Source organism: Coccinella septempunctata, chromosome 1 (assembly GCF_907165205.1).
Source record: "Coccinella septempunctata chromosome 1, icCocSept1.1, whole genome shotgun sequence".
In the NCBI taxonomy this organism is placed as follows: Eukaryota; Metazoa; Arthropoda; class Insecta; order Coleoptera; family Coccinellidae; genus Coccinella; species Coccinella septempunctata.
The window spans coordinates 17,340,777-17,356,093 of NC_058189.1; the positions used below are offsets into that span (position 1 = coordinate 17,340,777).

The 15,317-nt window shown below is 36.0% G+C and overlaps 1 protein-coding gene across 1 annotated transcript; it reads right to left on the reverse strand.

The window, feature by feature from the left end:
• Positions 1 to 1,344: 1,344 nt before the first annotated feature.
• LOC123313786 lies at positions 1,345 to 14,994 on the reverse strand. The gene is made up of 2 exons (XM_044898805.1): positions 14,630 to 14,994; positions 1,345 to 1,668 (listed from the first exon to the last, which is right to left on the reverse strand). Exons 1-2 carry the CDS (start codon positions 14,967 to 14,969, stop codon positions 1,412 to 1,414), a joined length of 597 nt encoding a protein of 198 aa, XP_044754740.1. The 5' UTR covers positions 14,970 to 14,994; the 3' UTR covers positions 1,345 to 1,411.
• Between the last annotated feature and the right edge of the window lie 323 nt (positions 14,995 to 15,317).

Genomic DNA, 15,317 nt, shown 5'->3' on the forward strand with positions numbered 1-15,317 from the left:
AGAACCGCGAATCCGGACTTGTCTCTTGTCATTTTGCTCAACAGCTGATCATCCAACTCGCTGCGCGCAGTTGGCGCACTAATAACCGTTTTATTTGGAACAGCTCAGGGGCGAGAAGCCCGGAGCTGTACCGGTGCATGAAGCACCAAAAAGAAAGCGCCTTATAGAGGAATGTGGACGAATAGACCCAATAAACGTGAGGACTAGATTAATTTGACAATTTCGAGTAAACTATACTCCATTCAATTTTATTTTAGTACTCGGTTGGCCATGGAAATTTGACACATTTCACTCTGTATAGTACGAAAATGTGGGGTTTTGACGCTTGTCAAAACATTTTTGGGTTTTAAATCAACGCTATGTTGCCTGTTCTACGTAAATGTTTGTTATCACGTATTTTATCTTAATGTCGAATTTCTTCGGAAAATATGTGACGAACATGATTGATGTTTATACAAACTGATTGAAGGCATACCAAATCCAGTTATTTGCATGGAAAATACAAGAGATCAGTATAATATCATAATATGCAGTAGCTTGAGGAGAGTTTATGTTCGTTATCTTCTTTGGCTAAAGTTTGAATACGTTACATCAGTTGTAGATTTCGAAAATATTAACCCGAAGATGAAATGCATATGATGCAGTGGTTGCGAATGGGTGTCTCCCGAAGGAATTAACAGATAATTACAAGAATGTTAAATTCTTCAACAAAAATCATCTTGCATCAATATAAATAAAAGGAATTAAGGGAAGTTTCAAGTCAAGATGAACTTCACCTTTTTGTGGCTGTTCATCTCAATACATTGATATAATAATAATAATTCCTTATTGAAAATTTGGGAGTTGTTGTTCTAACACTAAGGGTTGAAGCGATATAGTTGTGAATTTGACCTCAAAAGTTGTCCCCCTCGAAACAAAAATCGACGTGTTCGAGCATTCTTTCGAAATAAATTTATTCCGCCAGTTATCTCGTCTGTTTCGTTTTAAAAAGCCCATCCTGTATATCTTGATCTGACACGTTCGAGTATGTACAGTGATCGAATTTTTCTTACTATTCTGACAGGCTGTCCTAAGCAATTCCCCCTATATACAGGTCTAATTTCTGGTAGAGGTACTCTACAGGATCCAAGGTATCTCCCCCTTATTAATCTGACTAGCTCGAGTAAAGGCCGAATTTCCTCTGGGGCTCCCCTATCCTATACTGGAGTTTATTAGTATTCTGGAATGTGTTAACCGCAAAGGTGGTTGTCCTGGTTTCCTCAAGTTCAAGAAAAGTTGTGTGAGTCTGTGTGTTATACGGTTAACGAGAATGATAAATTTTTTGGTTGTGGAATAATAAGAAGATTTTATGTTCAATCACCTTTAATTCCGTAAGTGGAAGTAGATTACAGTTTAACAGTTAGGCGGCAATTTATATTGGATAATTGTTACACAATTCGTGTTCACATGCCTTGCATTGAAATATTAGTTGTTCGTATTTTTTAGCAAGTTTGGAACATGAATTTGGGTCGCCGCATCCTCTCTTCCAGAAACCCCTGTGTTTCGTCGAAAACCGATATTGCAAACACATGGCCCCTTTTTTACATTTGACGTTTGTGTTGACTGTACCTTTCTTGCATTCACCATTCTGATCTTGACTCTCACAACTTCTACACAAGGAGGAGGATGCTGAAAAAATTAAACAGATATATTATTTCTAAAAGATGACCTTTTTCGAATACTATTTTCGAATTGAATTTATTGTATAATGTACCTATATACATATTTTTAAATAGATAGCGTTTCATGTTTTTCCTTTGTTTATATATACATGTTTTTCTAGAAATAAGACCAGATTATGCAATTTTATATTTCATTATTTGAAATTTATCATTATAATCTATATCACATTAGAGTCATGCGATTGCGATATCCTGAATATTTTTTTTTTATTTTTATTCTGACGATCTATTTCAATCAAAGAGAACACTGAAAGCTTTAGATATTGTATTGGAAAATCCCTAATGAAATGGTTCAATAAGAGCAGACTAATTAGTGATTTTTTTTTCAATTAATTTATTTTAATTTTTTTTATTTATGTATTTTATCCTGATAATAGGTATACCTTGATCAATAAAGGTAGTGACTGATTTTTTTTTCTTACCGAAAGGATTAAATGTTAGCAAATGCCAAAATAGCGTTCGACAAAATAATTAATAGGTTTCCACAAAAACGCGTACAAGTCGACTTTTTGTAAAAAACCTATGTGTTTTATTTTGCATTTTTGTTTTTAATTCCTGTAGATTTTTTTTGTCTTTGCTGGACGTAGGCCGTTAGGATGCTCAAACGCGCATTCCCAGACATCGAAATATCTGCAAAAACGACTAACTCCTTGGGCCTACACTTAATTAATACAAAAGACAAAACCTCTGATTTAGAGATGAGTGGAATCTACAGACAGAGTTGTGTCGATTGTGGGGCTACCTACGTCAGCAGAACCTTTAGGCAGTTGAAAGTTGAAGACCAGAATAGTAGACCATCTCAGATATCCCAACAAGTCGGTTTTTGGATATCATATCTGGTTCAACAAACACGCATTCAGCCCACAGAGGAACTGGAAGATTATCCTGGGGACGAACACCAGAAACTTAACAAGACTGGATTTTTTGGAGAACATTCATATAGAAAACTAAACAAAGAAAAATAACATATGCTTGAATATTCCAACAAACCTGAACCTGAATAAGTCATACATCCCATTATTTAAGAGATTTGCTTATAAAATGTTCGACTTCTTGCTTTACCTATCCATATGTTTTTCTGTGTCATTGACTAATTACTGTTTTTCACTTGTTTCTGTGATTTGATTGTTTAAATTTTTTATTTAGTTAGTTCCACAAATAAACCCTCTATTTGAATTGTGTACTGATGATGGAAACTAAGAACTTCTACCACCTGTTGATTTCCACTAGTCAATATACTATTTATTGATTCAACATGTAAGTTTTGGACTGACCATGACGTTTTTTGTGACTTTTTCAGTTTGATGTTTTAGTGGTACTGAAAATGGTTACCTCATAGTAGCCGAAAACCTTTTACCAGATAGATTGTAGAATATATACTTACAGAAATACACCCTCCTTGATTTTACCTCAAGGTTTTTTCAAGTACCCAGCATTACATAATAATTTATTTATTTATTCATTTTATAATAGGTGAATTGAAACCGAAAAAATGGCCACAATTAAGATAATCAAATTACAGAAGAGTATATATTCGAATACACAAGTAAACAGAGAGAGAAATTTTTTTATTTTAATTCTAAATACAATTGTGACAATCTTAGATTCCCTATAAACAAAAAAAAAAGAGAAGAAAATGAATTACATATACACATTTATATGTATGCTCGGAGACATTCTTATCTTCCGAACATCTGGTTCTCTGGAGAGAATGTGTGTTTCCTCCTTATGTTTCTGTCAACAAAATGAATAACATCAACATGAATATATCCACGACTAAAGCTACCATACACGATATTACTTCTATACAATCACAATCCACAACAATAGAACCTAGGGCTTCTTATGTCAACGCAATTAAGACAACACCTATAACAAGTTTCCCAAGAAAAGACCCAGCTATCCTCATTAATGCCATTGAATATTACGAAATTCAGATTACGTAAAAACCATTGGAAACATAATCGGAGCAAAAAACATCAGATATGTTTCGCGCCTATCAAACCAAAGGGTTTGTATTTTCCTGGATGATATCAAAACTGTAGACCACCTACTAGCAAATCACCATTCAATCACAGTTTGCGGCTTTCAAACGAATATTCGTCGATTAATTACTCCAGCCAAAAGATTAGTAATATCAAACGCCTGCCCATCCATACCTCATAAGGTTATTGAAGATAAGCTTAAGGAGATGGGTTTGAAACCGGTATCCAATCTAAATTTTCTGAGAGCAGGTTTGGAAGGAGAAGAATTTGCACATATTCTAAGTTTCAAAAGGCAAATCTACATCTGTCCCCCAGAAAATGAACACGAACTGCCTTCATCTTTTCTGTTAACGCATGAAGAGACCACTTACAGACTATTCATAACTTCAGACGCCCCAGTTTGTTTCAACTGTAAAGAAACCGGACATATCGCCACTGTCTGCCCAAGAAAAACAACATTCGATCCGCAAATGGAACCAACCACATCCAATGAGAGCCCCAAAAATATTACACAAACAGATGATGTTGCAGCACAGATCATACCAAACGCAGAAAATACCAACCAAACAAACCACCAAAAACGCCGCGCCTCCACCAGCTCTCCAAGTTCACCCAATCAAGAGGATGCCATAGACCCAATGGAATTTACAAGCAAAACAGATGATAAATTCACAGTACAGCTACTCAACCCTGGAAATCAAACCGAAATTTTCATAGAACCAAACTCGAGTACAATCAAACCCAATAAAAATAAGAAACCTAAGAAAACAACTACACCACAAAAACCGTTAAACCTTGGAGAAATTGAATCTATATTCCTGAGAGACCCGACACAATTTGCGTTGAATTTCGAAGATATCAGACAATTCTTGGAACTTTGCATAGAAAATAAAAATCCCCTAGACAATGCTAGGAAAATAACTGAAGACATAGACGCGTTAATTTACACCATAGAAGAAATTCATCCCCATTTGCCAGAACTATCAAGATGAAATGCACGAAAATACTGAAAAGTCTGAAGAGCCAACTTCAACTTGAAGAAACCGAACTTTCAAGCAATTTCAGTACAAGTTCTCAAGACCCTCTCCAGGAATCAAACACGGTAATAACTGAGGAACAATGTAAAAATTTTCCATGTTCACCATAATCCAATGGACCTGCCGTGGTTTTTATCCACGGTTGGAAAGAATTCAAGAATTACTCGATAAATATCAACCCGACATCCTATGCCTCCAGGAAATCAACTTAAAGGACAATCAAAAACCAAAACTTAAAAATTATCAAGTTTATAATTTAAATAGACCTAATGCAAACAAAGCTAGTGGCGGTGTTGCTACCTTCATCAAGAACCAATATCACAGCGAACAGATTACTCTCACAACCAATCTTGAAACCACTGCAGTCTCAGTGTGGACCCCAGCTGAAATTTCAGTATGTAATATAAATATTTATTCCACCAAAGCACGATCTTCAAGAGGCAGAAATCAACGAAGTGATCAAACAACTTCCCAAACCCTTTATTCTACTTGGAGACTTCAATGCTCATAATCCAATATGGGGATCCCTAAACGTTGACAAAAAGGGTAAAATTATGGAGAACATCCTGACCAACACCGAATTCATCATACATAACACTGGTGACTATACTCACTTCAATGAATCTAATGGAATATTCTCTTGCATTGACCTTACAATGTCGGACCCTAGCATCGGCCCTTCCCTAGACTGGAATGTCCTGGACAGTTTGTACGATAGCGATCATTTCCCAATCAAAATAACACACCACTTGAATAACATGAACACCGTTGTTAGTGAAAGTTGGTAAATAAATAAAGCTGACTGGGTGTCCTTCTCAGGTTATATAGAAGAAAAAATGACCTCTTTCTCAATTAATGACAATATTACTACGACTATTGAGAACTTCTCTAGAATAATCCAGGATGCCGCAGACCAATTCGTCGGAAGAAGGGAAATATCGAGGAGAAATAAATTTACATCTTGGTGGAATTCCAATTGTGAAGAACAGGTCAAACGGTGTAAACTCGCCCTATATAAACTGAAGAGGAAAAATGGCTTAGAAAACCTAGTAGAATTCAAAAAACAAAGAGCCTTAACACGTAGAGTCCTTAAAGCAAGTAAGAAAAGATCCTGGCAGGATTTTGTCTCGCAACTCACTAGTAGCGTCAATATCAAAGAAGTCTGGAATAAAATAAATGCGATCAAAGGTAAAAGGCGTAATCATGAAATCAGAGCACTCGAAAATGGAAATAACATCATAACAGATGAGTCTGAAATAGCAGAATTATTAGCTGAGCATTTCGAACAATATTCTTCTGACTCAAATTACAGCCCGGAATTCCTTCAATACAAACATCGGAAAGAGTCTACAGAACACATAGAAATAAAGGATACTGATCGAAGCCCAATCAACCAGCCTATCACATCAAATGAACTTGAGTACGCAATAGATATCAGCAAAATACCGCCCCTGGATGCGACCAAATACCAAGCATTTTTCTCAAACATCTTCCACCATCTGCTAAGGAAACTTTACTGACACTCTACAATAGAATATGGTTAGAGCACACTTTCGTCGATAAATGGAGAGAAGCCATTATCGTACCCATCCAAAAGTCAGATAAAAACTCGACTGATCCAAACAATTATCGTCCCATTTCACTAACTTGCACAATGTGCAAATTAATAGAAAGAATAATCAATAAACGACTTTGCCATTATCTTGAAAAAAACAAACTAATCTCAAAATATCAAAGTGGTTTCCGTAAATACAGATCAACCACCGATAACTTAATACAACTACATACCGAAATACTAGATGCATTTGCAAACAAGCAGGAACTGATCTCGGTGTTCTTTGACATTGTCAAAGCTTTTGATACTACATGGCGACATCGCATACTCAAAATTTTAAAGGAATGGAATATTGACGGTAATATATTACACTTCATAAGCAACTTCATAAGCAATAGAACTTTTCGAGTCAAAGTAGGTAATACATGGTCCACAGTGCACAGACTACAACATGGTTTACCACAAGGTTCAGTATTGAGTATAACGCTTTTCCTAATAGCGATAAATGACATTTTAAGCCATATTGGTCCACCGATTAAAGCATCAATTTACGCAGATGATCTCCTCATCATGTGTCGTGGTTGTAACTCATATACCAGCACAAGGCTTCTTCAAGCAGCTATAAGGAAATTGGAGGAATGGTCTAAAATATCTGGTTTCAACTTTTCACCAACAAAACGAAAGTAATGAAATTTACCAGAAAACACCTTGTACCATGTCAGCTACGACTTTTCAACACCTCTCTACAAAATGTAAACCACCACACATTTCTCGGAATGGCATTCGACTATAAATTGACATGACATGAACATATCAAACAATTAAAATCAGACTGTATTAAGCGGATGAACATAATGAAAGTTTTGGCAAATAATACCTGGGGAACTGATGAGAAAACCCTTCTAACCATATACCGAACACTGATAAGATCGAAACTTGACTATGGTTCAATAATATATGCAACAGCTAGCAAAACTTTACTGAAAAGTCTAAATGTTGTACAAAATACCACCCTCCGAATAGCTACAGGTGCTTTTATAACAAGTCCTTCACAAAGTTTATGCAAAGAAACTGGCGAACTACCACTTTTCCTTCGAAGACAGATGCTACAGATGACATATGCGGCAAGGATATCCGCAGATGAACAAAACCCCCTACAAAGCCAAATTTATGGGCAGAAGTATAGAGAACTCTACTCTCTCTTAATTTTTGAAGACCCCGTACATCATATTGCTAGAAATAGAGATGTAACGTATGTTAACAAGAGCTAGGCAAAATTTGGTTTTGATACATTCATTAGAAAACTAGTATCAGCTTTTTTAGTGAGCACCTACAGCTGTCGAAATTTGAGGAAAAAGTCGAATATCTCAGAACTGGTGCTATATAGGATCGTTGTTGTCAAACAAAGTCACCTTAAAATTTGACAAGGAATTCAAAAATGCAATAATACAAGGGTGTTTCCTTCGGAATAAAAAAGATGATACCAAGAGGGAAAAAACGGAGCACCCTGTATTGAAGTGGGTTATAAAAAATAAAAGTTCAATCTATTACAGACAAGTTTTGTATTTAACTGTAACTCACCAGGAAAGGTGAAGAAAGAAACGCTACATGCGTTTTATGTGGTGAAGAAGGCCATCCAGCAAGCTACAAGGGATGTAGCGAATTTAAGCTAGTGACCAGAAAGAAGAGAGCCGACCAAAAACAGACAGATCAGAAAAATCCGTCGAATAAAGCAACACCTACACGAAAAGTTCTGGAAACTGTACAAACCAAATCTGCAGAACAGGAAAAGAAGAAAGAAACTTCTAAGCCTATGCAGAAGAAAGAGGAACAGAAGACGACTCAATTAAAACCGACTGTAGATAGTCAACAAGAAAAAAGAAAAATATCTGAATCAGCCGATGATTTAGATATATTCACGGAAAAAACTTTCAACAAGACAATGTTGAAAATTGAAAGAGAAATGGAAACAAAGCTTCAAGCAACCCAGAAGTAATAGAACGAGTTCTACAAGAAACGATTGACGAAACAAATGATCGGTGCATAAAGTGGAAAATCAAGCTCAATGGACAAAAGAGCCAAGCAATATTATTACAGAAGAGAAGACTGCGACTCACAACGAATCTAGAAGTTGACGGCGAAGAAATCTACTGGAAAAATGAAGCCAAATATTTAGGAATAACGCTTGACAAAGGACTTACTTGGAAAAGTCATATCAAACAAGCAATCGACAAAACGAAAGCAGCGATGAATAGACTCTACCCTCTGATAGGAAGAAGAAGCCACATGTCGAAAGAGACAAAATTGAAGATAATCAAAGCCGTTTCTAGGCCTCAACTGACTTATGGATCAATTGCTTGGGGTTTCGCAGCAAAGAGCCACATCAAAAGAATTCAAGCCACTGAAAACAAGCTGCTACGATGTGCAATAGATGCACCTTGGTTTGTCAGGAATAGACAAATTTATAGAGACCTAAAATGGGAAACCATAACGGAATTCATGAACAGAAAAGCAGAGAAATTATTCGAAACAGCGAAAAACCATCCGAATCATGAACTCAGGAGACTAGTGGAATACGACCCAGAGGAAGACAAAAGGAGAATACGAATTTACCGAAGGAGACCAAGGGATCAATTAAAGAGAGATTAAAATAAGAACAGAAACTTATTGAAAAATCCAATAAAGTGTTAATCCAATAGAGGATAAACACATAAATCCAAGCACTATAGTGTGCGAGAAGAAAACCGAATAAGAGATGAACGGTTTATAGGCAAATGCCCGGAACCAATAGTCAAGAAGCAGGTAAGGGTTTTTAGTCTGTCTCGAGCTCACGAGAGTGAGAAACCCTACACTTGTTCCCCCTCATGAGAGGGTGATTCGTCTGACTTGCAGATTTTCCCTCTGCTACACCAAAAAAAAAGGTTAAATTCTTCTTGCACATTGTCGTGCTAGGGTTTTCATGTTCGTCCATTTCGGCTATCTCTTCTTAGTATAGTTTTAATAAGTTTCCGTACTCATTTTGATCTCTCCTCAATTGATCTCTCGGTCTCCTTTTGTAAATTCTCATTCTTCCTCTGTCTTCCTCCGGATCGTAGTCCACTAGTCTTCTGAGTTCTTCGTTTGGATGTTCCTTCGCTGTTTCGAATAACTTTTCAGCTTTCCTCTTCATAAATTCGGTGATGGTTTCCCACTTCAAATCTCGATATATCTGTTTGTTCCTGACAAACCAAGGCGCATCTATGGCACATCGTAGTAGCTTGTTTTCTATTGCCTGAATTCTTTTTTTATGGCTCTTTGCCGCGAATCCCCAAGCACCTGATTCATAAGTCAGTTGCGACTAGAGACGGCTTTGATTATTTTCAATTTTGTCTCATTTGACATGTGGCTCTTTCTACCTATCAGCGGGTAGAGCATATTCATCGCTGCCTTGGTTTTGTCAACGGCTTGTTTGATATGGCTTCTCCAAGTTAGACCTTTGTCTAGGGTGATACCTAAATATTTCGTTTCGTTTTTCCACTCGATTTCTTCTCCATCTACCTCTAGATTTGTTGTAGTTCTCAGTTTCCTTTTCTGCAGTAATATCGCTTGGCTCTTTTGTCCGTCAACTTGCACATACTCTGTCGAATGCTCTGGCGACATCTAGTAGTACAAGACCCGTTGCTTGTTTATTTTGGAATCCTTCTGTTATGTATTCTGTGAGTCTCAGTAATTGCTGTTCTGTTGAGTGATCTCTTCTGAATCCGAATTGTTCTGCTGGAATGAGATTCAGATTTTCAGTTTCTTCTGTAAGCCTCCTGGCGATTACTCTTTCTACTACTTTTCCTAGGGCGGACAACAAACTGATCGGCCTGTAGTTTAGGGGGAATTTTTTATCTTTGCCTGGTTCGTGTGACTTCTGCAGTTTTCCATATTTTTTTCGGATAGTGTCAGTCCTCATCATACCGTTCGCAATATTTGTGAGAGAAGCTATACCTTTTCATAGCATTCGTTATTTTATCACTTCCGGGAGCTTTTCTATTTTTCAAACTTCTGATTATATCCTTTATTTCAAATGTAGAGGTTGGTTTTTCTCTTTTGTCGTCTACTGGTGGTTCATCCATTTCTTCTTCGTTGTTCTCAACTAGTTCTTCTAGATCATCATTATCGTCATCAGGTCTGTAATTTATTCTCGATTCTCTTTCGATCGAGTCCGCCAGTGCTTCTGCTTTATCGATATTCGTATATGCCATTCCTCTTTCTCCGTGGAGAGGTGGTATTTTAGTCTTTTCTCTTCTCAGACATTTTTGCATTTTCCATGCAGAATGATCGATAGTTTTTAGTTCTTGAACTTTTGTTCCATCTATTTGTTCTCATGTCCTTCAGGGCATTTTTGGCTGTGTTGGTTTGGATTTCTCTTATTTATATCTGTTCTGTTGAGCCTGTATGTTTTTCTTAGTCTCCGATTTTCCCTGATCTTTGATTTCTCTGGGTGTATCACCGTGTGGATGTATCGGTGCTGGTCTCGTTATTTTCTTTGTGCTCTTTGTCTAGGCATCTAGTATATTCTTTTATAGTTTATCAACTGCACTTTCAAGGTCTTCCGATGTGTTTATTGTTGGTATTTCGATTACCTCCGATTGTATCAGATGGCTATATTTAGTCCAATCTGTATATTCTCTTGTTTGCATTAGTTTTCTTCGTGGCCCTTCTCCTATTGTTAATTCGATGGGGTTGTGGTTAGAGGTTCCGTCCCACAAGGGACTCTATCGAGCATTCTCTAGTGATATTTTTCATAATTGCGATATCAATTATATCTGGGAATCCATTTCGGAATGCTAGGTACGTTGGTTCTTCAGTTCCAATAACGATAGCTTCATGTTGTTCAGCAAAATCTTTCAGTTTTCTGCCATTTCTGTTTTCCATCCTGCTGTTCCATTTTGGAGATTTGCAATTAAAATCTCCGATGCAGATTTTCGGGTTTGTTTCATCTAGTAAGTTGTTGATCTCTTCTTCCAATAAGTTATTTGCATAGATTAATAAAACAGGAGATAGAGCATTTCGACAAAAACGCATTCACAAAATACTGCCATAAATATGAGTTTGGATTCTTTGGGTGGGGGAACTGGACAGGGGCTGATTCAGAACTATTTGCACTGAATATTTCAGTTAGTCGGCAATAATTTTATATCGTATGGAAAATAAGTATTTAATGCAAAGATTTCGAGTATTTTTTTATGACAACTATTCAAAGGGATATAGAACTAGTAATACCAAAACACCTTGTGTGAAAGAGAATTTATTTTGAATACAATGTTACCATACACTAATGGTCAATATGACCTTAACCTACATACAGTATATGTATAAGTATATGTTTAGTATAAGTATATACTAAAAACTAAAAATTACTTTCATCAAATTAATTCCCTTCAAAATGGTTAATTTTCAGATCAATAGAAGTGGAAGCAGCTGAATTTTATGGAATTTGTATAATGAGAATCTGAAAGAGTTTATTCATTGAAGAAATTCTCAAGTCTTTTGAACAGATAAGGCGAAATGAAAAAGTAATGTTATACTATAAACATCTACCAATGATTGTGAAATCAAAAAGAAATGATTTCTTTTTGCATAGAGTTAGCCATGAAAGAATCCCTAAATTCGTGATAAAGCATCATTTTTTTTCTTATATGGGCAGTTATAAATTCAATTAAGTTATATTGCATATCAACTAATAAGCAGTGTTTTAAACTTTCATTTTTAGCAACTCAAATACTTCAACAACCTGCTTCCCCCTTCAAATTTTCATACCTCCTCAAAAGTGCTTCTGGGTGTTGAAGTGCATCATAATCAAGAGCAATTTTAACGAAACTGTAAGCTTTAACTGAATAATAATGTTACTTTAAAGCAAATTGTTTGAGGTCATTGCTATATTTATGTTTTTTATGCATGCAGCTGTCGTCAAAGAAATTTTTCATAAGGTATTTGCCTCGGCTTTTCAAGCTTTCATCTTCAATTTTTCCTCCCAATGAATAGACAACGGCTTGTAGGGTAGCAAATTATTTCTTGAAGTACTGACGACACACTCGTCGTCTTAACACTCCAGTACTCGCGCGTCCGATAGATACATAAGCAATACTTGGAGCCTGGGGTATTGTAGTACCCCGCGCGAGTACTGGAGTGTTAAATCGGTTTCGACTTCAATTAGCTGTTTTTCAATTTCTGTTCTCCGCGTGTTCATTCCTGCAAAAAATTTTCAACTGAAATTTCACTTCCAAATATCCTGATAACAGACATTTTCATTCAATAACTCATAAAAATAATGGGAATATCCGAGCTCCATTTGAATGGTCATAATATTGTGTTCATAATAATAGTAGTAGCATAATTTTTACATTGCCATTGAAATAGATTTTACAAGTGAAGAAAACTTTTTTGATTATCAAAAAAGGTTCAACGCCGTGTGCCTCAAAACATGATCTTTACTCATTTTTATGGATTTTCAATCCAAAGACGAGTTCTATTAACCATAGTAGTTTAGAGAATTTTTTGTACCACCCTGGGTGGGTATGTATCTTACTTGTTTTATTTTTGAACTACAAGACACTTTCATTTCTGCAAATACTCTGAACTGGCATTCATGTTTGATGATTTTGATCCCATTTTCCTTCCATTTTCTTCAAAAACTCCAGTACTGATGACAGGCACAGTATTGGCTATAATTAAAGCATTGTTAAAGCAATTAAAATCTCGTTCTACTGTTCATCTTGAAACCAGGAAGGATGTTTATATAACAAAGCATGATTTATTATAGGAGAAAGAGAATCTACCAAATTTCAAGTTCACCTCAAAACTAGAAGTTGTCAGAAATCACTTGCAAAATTCCAAACAAAGTGATATTCAGACAAGAAAGCGAGTTGAAAAAGTGGTAATGTACCTATCTTACCTCACTCGGGATGGCATCTCTTTCAAATTAACAGTAAAAGTCGATTTCTCTCATTATACTGAAGTCTGGAGTGTAAATTACAAGAGAAGTGTAAATTGTTTTCATGACCCAGTCTGGTCTGGTCGTCTGGTTTTATTTCTAGAAAAACTAAAATTTAAATCAATTATTTTAATGTAGAACCTCAACATTTCAATGTAAGCACAAATCATTAGATCGTATTCAAACAGAATTCGACCCTGGCGTCCCCTAACTCCCTCCCCTGATTTCATAAAGTCCTGTACTCAAACAAGAATAAAATATCCAAAACTTACCGGAATAAGTGAATCGCTTTCCTCTTCCATGTATAAATGCACTTTTATTTCAAACACACTTTTTTACGGCACATCGTTGCATATTTTCCAAAATATTACGACGTGAATGATTGAAATAATATTTTGACAATTACAAATACACACGCCGTCTTAGAAATTTTGAAGCGATCAGGAGGGGAATACAAGCGAAAATTCATTTCATTGGTGGTTGCATGGAGTGGGAATTATTGGAAAAATGAACAGTCTGGAAAATAGCTTATGTTCCATCTATTTAATCTATGGTTATTTGGGGGTCTTTTATATGCCGATGTGACCTCGACTCTTTGTCGATTTATTTCAGCAACAATCGTCACTGTTTCTATTTGTGACTCGTCAGATCTTCCTTTAAAATAGTGTTTCAGATCTCGTCTAACCAGTAAGGCAACACATCCTCCAGTGTTTGCGATTCTGTCACATCTATATATCTCAGAATTCATGATATTAAATCGCATATTTGATTGTATTCTTGTTTCTTGTAAGGCTTTTATATCAGGTTTTCTCTCTGATGTTATTTCTGCTATCTCGGATTTCCGTTTATGTTCCAGGAGACTATTTTGAAGGAATTTTTCCTAGTTGTATGTTCCATTATTTCAGTTTACTGAACATTCCTTGGAGTTTTTCTTCCATCTCTCTTTCAATTTTCAACATGAATTTGTTGAATTGATTAGGTCGAATGAAAGCTTGCTATCGAAAAATACTCCTAAATCCTTACATTCATTTACCCTCCTCAACACATTGTTGTCTACATTATAATTGAATTCTTCGGTGGTTAGTTTTCTTGAATAAGTCATAACTTTACATTTGCTGATGTTTAGAGGTAGTTCATTTATAGTGCACCATTCGTACAAACGTTCATTATCTTCCTGCAGCATATAAAAATCATGTATATCGCGAATCACTCTGAAAATTTTAAGATCATCCGCAAACAAAAGTTTCTTCGATCTAATTACATTGCACAGATCATCAATAAATATAAGAAATAAAACTATTGATTTATGCGCAATGGCCTCAAAAGGGTGGGAAACCGCTAATTTATGCCAAATTGAAATTAATACTTACGATCCTCAGACCCAATTGTCTTACTATTGCATTTCGAACCTTGACAAGTACTACAGAATTTGAGTGCGGTAGAATGACTTCTCATTTGTTGTTGGCACCAGTCACCAGGGGCACATCCTCTACGATAATAAGGATTATGTCCTTCGTTCAATATATACTCTGCATAACAGTGATCCTCTCCCTTGATGGTGCATGTCGTGAGTTCCGTTACGTTTCCTGTGCGACAGTCATTGGAATCTCCTGAGCCTGTGCAATACCGACATTCTAAGGAATCGACTGGCAAAAAGAAGAAGTTACCGACACTAAAAACAATCAAAATTAATGACTTGTATGTCGTCATGGTAAGAACCGGTATGGGTTAATTGGAAGGTAGATCATATTTATATATAGAGAGGGAAATTAACAAAATTCGACAATAAATTTGCATTGATATCTCCTGATAGATAAACTTCATTTATTCCTTATCCATAATGCCGCTCCAATAAACTTTTTAATTATGGCATTAACCTAAATGGAAAGTGTGGTATTATTATGGGCTTAATTATGGGCGTTTGCTCCGTTTCAATAGACACTAATTGAATAATTAAACCACGTTTAGTTCAATTTTATGATTGAAAATGGTTTAAAAATGTAAGCATTTTTTAGTGAAATGGTGCAAACGGTCATTAGTGTCTTCGCCTAAACTAAG

Excerpts from the sequence above, each read along its gene's own strand:
- LOC123313786 (XM_044898805.1), bottom strand. The coding sequence starts at position 14,969 with ATGACGACATACAAGTCATTAATTTTGATTGTTTTTAGTGTCGGTAAC. Across the intron at positions 1,669-14,629 it reads GACAATTGGGTCTGAGGATC|CATCCTCCTCCTTGTGTAGA; the intron begins GTAAGTATTAAT and ends TAATTTTTTCAG.